The sequence below is a fragment of the Microsporum canis genome, genomic scaffold (assembly GCF_000151145.1).
Source record: "Microsporum canis CBS 113480 supercont1.1 genomic scaffold, whole genome shotgun sequence".
NCBI classification, from domain to species: Eukaryota; Fungi; Ascomycota; class Eurotiomycetes; order Onygenales; family Arthrodermataceae; genus Microsporum; species Microsporum canis.
The window spans coordinates 3,107,128-3,118,981 of record NW_003299169.1 but is presented as its reverse complement, the minus strand read 5'-3'; the positions used below and the strand labels follow the sequence as shown (position 1 = coordinate 3,118,981).

The window sequence follows — 11,854 nt, the reverse complement described above, 5'->3', positions numbered from 1 at the left end:
CATGAGGCTGTTAATAATACAGGGCCTTATGACAAGTTCCATGCGCACTTGTTGCCTCTGGAACTGGTATGACGAATTTCAGGATGTTCAGAATCCAGGGCCTGAGCCAATATATGGACTTCTGGAAATCTGACTGGCGGATGACAGTTCCCCCTCGGTTCAATCTGTCCCTTAAAGCTCCAAAGTCATGCGATGGAGGCAAAATCAAGAAGCCTAAACCACAATAATTAAGTCTCGATCCTGGTTGCCCCCGAAAGAACGATATCGGGTCGAGAGTGGTCTATTCACGTTCCTTCTTGAATGGCACGGTCTGTCCAGGTACAAGGAAGAGAAGGTCGATCGCCATGTGAGAGCTATGAAGCTCTGCCTTCTCCAACGTAGTATTTATTTTCTTTTATACACATAACATACACGATTACGGAGTACGGTACCCGTGTATTCATCCGGAAGTAAGTATCTGTGCCATTGCACCGCGGACATTCCATATCAACGCTAAAAAGTGAGACGCTAAAACCGGCACCAAAAGGTGACTACTTGAGAGGCTGACGAAAGAGTACTCCGTAGAGCTACAAATCCTCGGACTTGTTAACATTCGGGGGAAAATAGCCCACCATCCGCTGCCCAGTTATGTACCACACGGCTATGGAGTACATGTGTATGACAGATGTGCAGTTAACTTTTTAATGAAGCTAGACATTTCAACAACTATCACCACTCCGCATCGTCATCTCCCTTCCTTTTATATTCGGAATCAGCAGTAGGAGGCACGGTTGAAGTCCAGTAAATGGTCTAGGAGCGTATGCTATGTATAACGTCGCCTTTTCTCCTATTCGACAAGTTGAGCAATACTCGGGTTTATGCCGGCGATAAGAGAAACCGGCCAGCCAACAGAACAGCTCGAAGTTCATATACTACTCCAAGAGATGGGTTGTACGGACATGCTCTCGGAAGGCTATTTTACTACCATTATATTTTACGGGGTTGTCCTTTGCTCAGGCAAGTCCGAGTGGCATTTTTCCCTGCGTTGTGTTATGTCCCTCCGAACGAACGGAGTGATGATGCTGTGCTCTCTTGCCTGCTGCAAAGGTTCGCAACCTTTGGGCCGTTTACAACCTATGACGAGGCAACCACCGGCGGGTGTACCGACCAGAAGACCAAGATACCGGGATCTGTTGGATAACACCATCACCCAAGTCTCTCTTCTGAACAACCCAAAAAAAGAAATACTCATTGTGGCGGCTGAACCGCCAAAAAAGAAAACATACACATTCATCTCGTTGTAATAAACGAGAGGAGTAAAGTTACATACGATGTATGGCGAAGGTACTATGTATGGAGATAAACGAGAGAAGGAGGGTCCAAGCACAGACATTGAACGGTGCCTCGCCCAAGGGTTTCTTTTTCGCTTTCTTTTCTTTTCCTTGGAGATGGGCAATTATAGACTTCTTGGATCTCTCTCTCCCTCTCCCTCCCTTTGGGATAATGCAGCGGGATAGCCTACTTGAGTCTACCTTTTCAGCGTATCAGATTAACGGTATTCCCAGGGTTAGGACGTGCCGCGCTGCCCGCTCTCTCGCTCTCGCGAAAACGGAGATCTCCCGAGTGTACCACACCACAGGGTTGCATAATGTGTATCTATTATATGGCCCGTGATATTACGCCAACAGCGCCGGTCAGGGTGGTTTGCGTGTGAGGACAGTCGATGTTAATGAGCTAAAGGGCATGGCCGAGAAAAGAAGAGTTGTTGTCCATCTTAACATTTCTAGAAAGCGGGAGGGAAATGTTTGATATATGGGTCGCTTAACAGACATCTGTTACATATATCTGTCGTAGGTAAATATATATTTTGTCGTTGAAGCGGCCCAGATCGGCGGGATAAGGATGCTGGTCAAGTATACACCTATTATCGATGGAATCCTTGACTCTGCTTGCATACTTGCACGAGGATCACAATGCGACTTGGGCCATGACTGTTGAATATTAGTCATTGTCTAACCCGACCACGAGATGGGCTATATCAGAGAAGCGTTATATATATATATATGCCTCTGTTATCCATCTGCGGGAGGCTTGTTTCAAGTTCAAGGTTGACTAGAGCGGATCGCTCAACACCCTTCTTCTTGCTGCTTGTTGAAGCTTGTGATGCAGTTGAAATCATACGTGATTCCCAATGATGATTCCTTCCCGCTTGCTCTCATCCTTGTTTTCTCTCTATTCTTTCCCACTCGTCGTCGCGTCGACTGGTATAAATTGGGTTTTCTCATATCGTCCTTCCGCCACCTGAAATCCGATCCAAGGCCCTCATGCTTCCGACATGTTGAAGCCCAATGACTATACTCTGGTATGCAAAAGATATACACGTCCATCCCCGTTGACATAAAAAAAATAAATCGGTGCTTGGGCCGCTCATCAAGACCCACCACATGGACTCCTTGGCTTTTGCTCCCTTATGGAGAAAGAAAGTTGGCAGCGACGCGCGATTGGCCGGGCCCGATGGATCTTGGGAATAACATCTTCTTCCCTTTCCTCTCGATACGGTGGGATGATCAGGCCATCTTTCGTTGGGTACGGAGTATTATTAGCCCTCTACCATGGATAAAGAAGTGGGCTCGAAGGAAGAGCCGTCCGAGTGCAAGATATCTTTCCTACCTAGAAAGCCCCGTAGTTATCCCGTATACAGACTTTTTTTTTTCACGTTGCTGCTGGTGGGAAGTTAGAAGTCTTGCTATCTCACGTTTAAGCGTTGGTTATATGTACGTTAGCTGCACAGCGCTCGATATGGAAGGGCATCCCCATGTCAACCTTTCTCAAGGGCTCCCTTGCCAGAGGGACAGAAAAGGCCCATAAATACTTAGTATGTACGTGTGTATTACTCCGTATGCAAAAAAAGGCGTGTACTTGTGTATGTCCCACCGATGAGCAGATGCGAGTCACTCCGTCTCTTTCTCCCGCCATGAAGGAAAAAGGCAATGCAAGGGACTCTAAGTGTGTCACGTGCTATCCCTCATCCCAGGTGAGGTCCATCTCGATGTTACTATATATGTTATATGTATAGTGCTCTTCAGTTGTGGGCATCAATGAGTGGTTCCTGACTACAATAACTGCTTTCTGGATCGGTGATACCATATATATCGAGTTAGTTACTCAAATACCTCGGCTGGCTAGATAACAATAACCTGAATAAACGGTTTCTGGCCAAGCTGTGCTCCAGCCAACTTCCATCCATTTGATTGCACTATCATTCCGTGTATGGGATATGTGCCGAGACGGCTGCCCCAGAGGACCCCATGGAATGAGCCGTTTATCAATATCAGTGGCTGTGATATCCAGAAGACCATCAGCCGAAAAGGTGGGGGAGAACTTTCAACAACCATGGTAAATGAAGAGTCTGTTTGATGAATTCGACCCTGCAGCCTTCCCTCAGACCAAAAAACATTGAGCTTCATGGCGCTTTTGAACAATGGTACCGAGTTGGTTGATTTACCAATCGGTAGGAAGACTATTGCACCACTGGCAAAGCATTGGTATTCAAAAGCCACCATGCTTGAACCGCACGGCACGAAGTATCGTTTAAAATGCTGGAACTAACCTGGAGAGTGGAATGCGTTCAAGTGAAGGGAGCAACTACCAAATGCCGTGCTTAGTCAGGTTTTCTGTTTTATCAAGACCAAATAAACAGCCTCCCATAGTTACGCCAAAGTAGGCCATCTCTTGTCTCTTCTGGTGTGTGTGGGGGGAGAAATGCATGTAAGTGTTATCCGTATCATAGTCTTCGCTTTCCCTCCTTCTGTTGGCCGTTGCGTGGGTTCTTCCTTTTTTTTTTTCCCTCTCTTCCCCCTCTTTTGCTATCTAGTATAGGCTTTCTTTTTTTGTCAGTTATCTTCTTCCCCCCATACTTACATGCAAAGGTCCCCCTTAACATCCCGTCACACCGTGGCAGAAACCGAGGATTCAAGAGAATATTTGGACTTTTTCTTTTTCTTTTCTTTTTCTTTCTTTTTTTGCTCTTTCTTCCTCTCCAGCTGGTTTTTATGGGGGGTTGATAGGGATTAGGGTTTATGCGGAGAGGGAGACCTTCCTGCACGGCCTGTTGCTGGGATAGAGCGTGGTCTATGGCTGTGCCGGGCATGAGCCAGTAAAAGCAGTGATTTCAATAGCAGCTGGATCGACCTATGACCTGCTGTAGGCCGACTGTTACCGCAGATGATGATGGTGTCCATGAGTGCATCTCTGGTGGCTTATATAGATCGTAAGCACTGTTTCACATATGGCCACATAAGTAACTATATATTGACCGACGCGAGGTTCTTTCTAATAACAATATATCGAGTTCTGGTAGACCAAGGCCGTTGTTCACGTTCCGAACCTGGCAGCGCCTGAACGCATCCTGAACCATGTAGCAGAGAAAAAGAGTGGAAATTGATAGACGCTGGGAAGGGAGGCAAGGGGGGTTGCGCAAGGAACGGGGGGAACGGGGATAGAAGAAACCAGACATGGTTAGCGGGCCGTAACTTGCAGAGAGCTTGAACGGGGTAGCTTCGAGAGAGAGGGAGAGAGATGTACGCAGCCATCCACCCACAAATTGCTGGAGAGACTCCCCCCAACCTTAAAGAAATAAGAGAAGAGACAGGGTTCTGTTCCAGGAGAGGAAGATGATGCCTGCTAGTATCCTTCTCCTCGATGTACGATGTACTATTAGTAGGACCGTGTGAAACGCTGGGACGATCCTCTCGGGGGTCGCTAAGGGGGAAGAAGCATCAAGAGCCGTGTCCTTTCTTTTACGACCCTTCTTGAAGGCGAATAGTAATAAATCTCCGAGAACTTGTCTGTACACTAATCAAAAGGCGTCGACACTTTATATATCCCCATGCTGATCCTCCCGCAATCGATGTCCGAGTGAAGGATTAATCTCTCTCTCTCTCTACATAGTATACAAAAAAGTGTTTAAAGATATACAACCTAGTCTGTCTGTACGAGTATGTAAAGGCGATACAGCGAGCGTAACGTGTATGGTAAATACCAGTAATGACCATACACTTTTGGTAGCCACTAGTCCCAAAGAAGCTTAGCGTGCCACCTATCTTCCCCCCTCCTTCTTTTTTGCTTCTTTTTGGTCTTTTTGGTAATAAAAAAAAGTAAACCACAAGCGTTTTGCCTGTTATTTACGCTTCTTTCTCTCTCTCTCTCTTCTTATCATCATCTCTTTTGCTTCTTCTTGACGTCGAATGTCGACTAGTTAAACATCAATTGCGGACAGCTTCAAGTCACTCCTTGCCAGTCCTCAATTCTCTGCGCCTGTCGGACTGTCTCCGTATCTCTATAAGAGGAGGAACCCCCCTGGATTTACTCTATATATACATACATATACTCGGTATATATAATATATATATATACGGCGTTCCCTCAACCACTCCACCACTCGGGCTTGATCGTGTGCTACGACACCCTGCACGGCTGCACGCCCAACGAATAGCTAATAATAACGAGTAAGCGGACAGCAAAGGTCGCCAGATAGTTAATCGAACTGCCCGTCTGCTTCATTGGCGAGACCCATCGACTTCCCACCGATAATAATACCTGTCTCTTGCTTCTGATCGACCGCTTTTCCCCTTCTTCTTGACCAACGAACGACTTGCTGACGGAGGGGGAGGGAAAGAATAAAAAAAAGAAGAGAGGAAGAGAAGGAAAAGAAGAAACCCGCTTCTCTATCTCTCTATACGGATCTTTTCTTTTCTTCTTCTCTCGGGGAGTGGAGGCAATGGCGACCTTTTCTCTCTCCAACTAAAAAAAAAAAAGGCGTCGTTCGCTGAGATCGCACAATCCCAAGAGATGCGGGCTACGGGCATCTCTCTCTTCCACTCTTGGTGAACAACAGTTTACGGTGCTTGTCGAAAGACTCACCTTATCGTTTCTTATTTTCCTTTCTCTTTTCACGGTAATATCATCTTTACAATCCTTTTTTTTTGTGTCCTTTGACCGTTGGGGAAGGGAAGCAATTCCTTCCTTTTTTTAGACCATTTTGAAGAGAAGAAAATATAAGGGAAAAAAAAAATACATGGGAGGCAAAGTCGGGTTGTGCTCCCCTTCAGAAGAATGGATTCTCAATCACAGAGCCACAGGAAGACGGCCGAGGACGGGGATGATCGAGGACGACCAAGGCACATCCGGCCCAGACACAGTCGAAATGACAAACGGGACCAGGATAATACCGATGCCGGTGAAGGAGAGTCGTCGAGACTATCTTGGATGTCTGCTGGGCTCCTGTCTAGACAGACATCCAATACTCTGACTCGTCAGAAGAGTATTCCGAACGACAGCCGGCCGGAGGAACGTCGAACATTTGCGCAGAAGCTCCATCTCTTCCCTCATCGACCACACTCGTCCAACACTTCTCGTGACTCCTCGACCAACACGTCGTCGAGCTCTTTACCTTCATTAGTTGATCTAGCTGGTGGTGAGGCAGGCCCTCCCTCGAGCTCAATTCCGGCCTCTACCTCAAACTCCGCCTCAGATCCCTTCACTCAGTCTGTGACCACCCCGAGACAGACGGCCGAGACCGGCAATGTCCCTCCTCTGAGTCCGCTGGCTGAATTGCCGATGGTCGCCCCCCGTGCCACAATTCGCGGCCCATCTCACGACCTTCCTGTTTATCCAAACCAGTCCTACGCCATGCTTCAACAACAGATACACCCTACGCCATACCGATCACCAATCCTACGTACACGAAGTTCCTATCCATCACACTCTGATTTCTCCTTTCCACAACCAGCCACTCCTTGGGCGCGAGAGTCGAATACCTCACCGAATTCACGCACCGCCGGCAACACCCCAATATCTAGTCCTGGACTCTTTTCCGCACGGACGCCTCGCACATCTCCCTCTATCGGATCGGAGGATGGACACCCTGGTGCTCACCTACACCGAACTCATATGCAAGAACCCAAAGAGTATGGTTTTTTTTTTTTTTTTTGACCCGCTCAACGTTCCTACTGACTTTAACGAACTAGGACACACACCGTCGAGGTGGATCGCCACGAGCTCACCGGAAATAAATTAATCAACGAGTATGAAATTCTCGAGGAGCTCGGACGTGGAGAGCATGGCAAAGTCAAATTGGGTCGCCACCTCAAGACTGCCCAGTCCGTCGCCATCAAGATTGTGCAACGATACTCCAAGCGTCGACGCCTGGGTAAACTAGGAAATCCGGAAGACAAGGTCAAAAAGGAGGTTGCCATTCTCAAGAAGGCACGCCACCCTAACGTCGTCAGCCTCCTCGAAGTCATCGACGATCCGAACCAGCAAAAGGTTTACATCGTGCTGGAATACATTGAGAACGGTGAGATAGTGTGGAGAAAGAAGGGTCTGAAAGAGATCGTTTTGGTTGATAAGCAGAGACTTGATCGTGAAAAACGAGGTATTCCCGACTCTCTTTCTTTCATCGAGAATAGTCAACAGTTTATCCATAATACTCAATTGCGTCGACGGCATATAGAAGCCCTGCGTCAACGCCAAAAGGCTAAAAGCACTCAGAACATCGGCGTTTCGGGCTGGAGCTTGGAGCATGGCGGCGAATCGGACAACGAGCTTGATGCGGATTATCCTCCCATATCCAAATTCCCGACAGCCTCATCGACGCATTCGCAAGATACCCCTGAACTTCAAATTTCTCCACAACACTCGATAATCTCGACGGGAGAATTCGACAGACGCATGCGGGAGATGGCAGGCTTCAGCAGCGATAGTGGTTTGTATAACGGATACGCATCAGACCCGATGTTTGCACGCCGGTACAGCAACGCATCAAGCCATCTAGCGTACCAGACCGAGTCTGACTGGCTATCCGATGACGATGATATGGGCTATGTACCCTGTCTAACACTTAGTGAAGCTCGTACTGCCTTCCGAGATGCCGTCTTAGGGCTAGAATATCTGCATTATCAAGGTATCATTCATCGAGATATCAAACCCGCCAACCTACTTGTCACAGGTAACCATCGAGTAAAGATATCCGACTTTGGAGTATCATACCTTGGCCGTCCCATCAGAGACGAGGACGAGGAGCAAGTTACCGAGACCGATGCCACTGAATTAGATGATGCTCGAGAACTATCCAAGACCGTCGGGACTCCAGCTTTCTATGCCCCAGAGCTCTGTTACACTGGTCCTGAATGTGAACCCACCATTGGAAAGGATCCCAAGATTACCGGTGCAATTGATGTCTGGGCCCTTGGAGTCACCCTCTATGGAATGATCTATGGGAGGTTACCCTTTGTCGCCGATGATGAATTCAGTCTGTTCCAAAATATAGTCAGACATGATGTCTTCATCCCTACCAAGAGACTAAAAGCCGTCGTAGCCGATGATCCGGTGGCTGATCACCCCCACACTCACACCCAAAGATCGCCCAGTGTGGGTAGTAGTACGCGCTCTGAGGGTGAGCTTGCCTATGAAGATGTTGATGAAGAGCTGCGTGATCTTCTGCGTCGCCTCTTAATCAAAAACCCAACGAAACGAATTACTCTGAAAGAAATCAAACATCACCCATGGATTATTAGGGATATCCAGGATCCAAAGACTTGGATTGAAGACACTGATCCCGGATACCAGAGCAAAGGCAAGAAGATCGAGGTATCCAATGATGACGTTATTCGTGCCGTTACCAAGATGCCATTTATCGAACGGGTACGGTCAAACGTCGTTAAATGGAGCGGTAGCATATTTGGTCGTAGACGGGCCCCTAGTTCTGCCGCATCGGTCGATACTGCACAGTCTGTCTCGTCAAGCAGCAACTTGACTATCGGCAAGGATATCATTCGAGAACTCAGACGGACTAGTTTACGAGGTGATGAGGAGATTACAAGAACCCCGAGAGCGGGCAGGGAGGGTGAGCATCCATTGTCCCAAAGTCTGGTGGTCAGCCCGGACCTACAGGCCGATCTTAAACATCCGGATTACTTTGGTCGTGTGGCTACATCACGAACAGCGCCAACATCTGTGAACTGTTCTCCCACCCAGGAGCCTCGTCCTGACCTACCTGGACGCACCGTCTCCACTATCTCCAGTGCGGGTTCGACAAAGACCATCCGTCCTACCAACCTGGAAATGTCATTCCTTAACGATGCCTCTGCTCCAGCAACCGGGGGCGAGCCTTTCAATTCTTCAGCTGCCGGAATGACCATATTCGGAGGAGCTAGGAATAGATTTGTTAAGAGTTTACATCTTCGAGACAGGCGGCATGAGAACTCTTTGTTCTCAGAAAATGCGTCCTTCGATGCAACCTGTCATTCTACACCTAGCGTTGCCGTGTCCTCTGCCTCAGCTACTGGCCTAGTCAACCCGCCAGATCTTGCCCATGAGCCAAATACCACACCAACGCCTCACGCATCGCCGCGAAAATACACCATTCACAGACGGAGTAAGTCTCATCAGCTTCGACAAGACGCAAATCTCGCCGGACCACCACTTGCCCCTTTCCATCGTGATTTTTTCTTCCGTAGCCCCGACTCAACAGCCCATCTAGGTGAAGATAACGCAACCATTGTCAACGTTGACAGAGATGATTTCCGCATCCACACGTCGCCAGTACATTATTTAAACTCTCTAGAACCAGAGAGTTATGATGATGACCCGTTCAAGTATCAGCCAATCGCCCGACCGATCACATCCCCTCCATCGGCAATCACCATGTCCTCCTCGTCTATGGATGATTATAACAGTGAAATGTCCCACTGCGCATCACACCCTAGCATACCATCCGTCGTATCTGGCGCCTCCTCTCTATCCGCAGACGGCTTCTCAACATATCTCGTGGATCAAGATCATGAGAAGAATGAGAAGAAGAAAGAAAAAGAATATGGTACATGTACATGCCCGGTTGTTCACCCAATGCTTCGAACAGGTGATACTGTTACGGATGAGTCTGCAAGGACGTCTACCTGTGACAAAGGACGATCTCCTGCCCTCCCTGTAGAAACTAATGATGATGACCAACGATACCATGGTGACGATGAGGACGAAGATGACGACTCTAGCGATGAAGGAATTACCTTTGGCAGACACAAGTCTAGCGTATGATGCATGAACAAACGACTCTACTATACCTTGGTGCTTTCTATTCACCGGATACGCGCAATACGAAATGAAATAATGACAAGACGTGTGAATCTCATATGTACTAATTCACACTATACCAATCACTCTACGATTCGTCCACCCTTCTCCACCCCACACTACATATAATCCTCTGCCTCTTCTTTTTAAATTTTCCCCTTGCCTCATATCAAGGCTATTATGATATATTCCCATAAGCCTTATATTTCATATTTCGTCATATTCTGCATTAGCATCGCGGAGTTTGTTTCGATCCCCCCACCTTTTACCCTTTGCTGTAAAATTTGGATAGCATACACTTTTATCGTTTTCTTTTCCCTTTCCTTTCTCAGACAGATATCCCCTAAACCTTTGTTTTTCTTTCATTGTTGATATTATCTTTTAATTTTGGGGATCGATTGATACGGATGTCCGTTTTGATCGGTTATATTTTCTTCTATTCCTATACGTCCTTTTTTTGGCTTGGGACAAAGGGAGCGTGTATACTGATGGATCAATTAATTGACGAGGGAGAAAAAAAAGACATTATTCTTCTTCGTTGCTCCTAAGGCTGGCTCTTTGCTTGTGGAAAAACCTGGCGCCTGCATATATTTCCTCCGCAGCGGTGGCGGGTTACTTGCACTTATTTTTGTAATTGTGAGCAGTGTATAATAATATTACATTTTGGATTGGGTTGAATATTTCTGCATCAGAGTACGATGTACTCTGTATAATCATGCTTTGATATTGGTTGTTATAGGCGATACTGGCTCGTACGACAACAAGTATCAAACTCCTTATAGCATCCCTTCTCCGGCTTCTCGAAGGTCTTCTGTGGACTCTTCCCTCATCTTCCACGCTTGGAAGGCGATCTTGTGCTTCATCCTTGGTTGTGGCGCAGTCGATGCAGCGCCCATACCAGACGGACTATCGAACCCCATCACGACCCCAGGATCGATGGTTTCAAATAGCAACCCTATACGTCAGCCAGATAAGGCAGAATGATTGCTACTATAAATAATTCTGCCTTACACGGCTTCTAGAAAGCGTCTTTAATGCGGATCTGATATCCCGGAGGTTTTGCATGAAGATTTTCCTTCCAATTGAGATCTCCGGGCGTCGAAGATCTCTGGGGGCTGGTTTGTGAGCAAGTACTGAGTACTTTGGAAGCGCAACACAGCACAAGAGGAATCTGGACTCGCTATGGGCTTCGATTCGCAGGAAAAATAATATTAGTTTCGCTTTTGGGCATGACTGCGTCGAACGAGCCGTGTTCAGCTCTCGGCCTCATCTCTCACCGGTCTTTGAACAAGATAAAAAGACCTGTTCGGTGGATCAGATTGGATGATAATCTGGCACTGATACGGTGTCCGTGTCTCTATGGGTAATGCTGCCAATCAGGTATCATGTACAAAGCGACTGGCATCGAATACTCAGCCTTGTCCTGTCCGCGCACAGCCCAAATCCAAGGCAACGTCCAGCTTGGGGGTTAATCGCTCAGGCGCAAAGCAGTCGCGTATGCAAGACCAGGATTCGGGATATTGATCCGCGTAGCTTGTTCCTGGTGGACGGAGTATGTACATCGTGAAAGAGCCGGGCTCTGATTCTCACAAGGCAAACCTGGGCAAGACATTTACCAACGCATAGTCGATCGTCCGGGCTGCAGAATACCTCCCCGGCCTCTAACCTACGGCGCTACAGGCCAGTTCAGCTGCAAAGGACACATAGATTGTTAGATTGGGGCCAAACATTATTATCAACAGTG

The 11,854-nt window shown here is 47.5% G+C and overlaps 2 protein-coding genes across 2 annotated transcripts; one reads left to right on the top strand and one right to left on the bottom strand.

Annotated features, from left to right (window-relative positions):
• Positions 1 to 6,093: 6,093 nt before the first annotated feature.
• Positions 6,094 to 10,074, top strand: MCYG_01142 (serine/threonine-protein kinase ssp1; the record flags this gene model as incomplete). Its single annotated transcript, XM_002850992.1, has 2 exons — positions 6,094 to 6,947; positions 7,008 to 10,074. The coding sequence occupies 2 exons, from the start codon at positions 6,094 to 6,096 to the stop codon at positions 10,072 to 10,074; spliced, it is 3,921 nt and encodes a 1,306-aa protein (XP_002851038.1).
• Positions 10,075 to 10,886: 812 nt separating this feature from the next.
• On the bottom strand, positions 10,887 to 11,672 carry MCYG_01141 (uncharacterized protein; the record flags this gene model as incomplete). Its single annotated transcript, XM_002850991.1, has 4 exons — positions 10,887 to 11,065; positions 11,174 to 11,297; positions 11,376 to 11,479; positions 11,528 to 11,672. The coding sequence occupies 4 exons, from the start codon at positions 11,670 to 11,672 to the stop codon at positions 10,887 to 10,889; spliced, it is 552 nt and encodes a 183-aa protein (XP_002851037.1).
• Between the last annotated feature and the right edge of the window lie 182 nt (positions 11,673 to 11,854).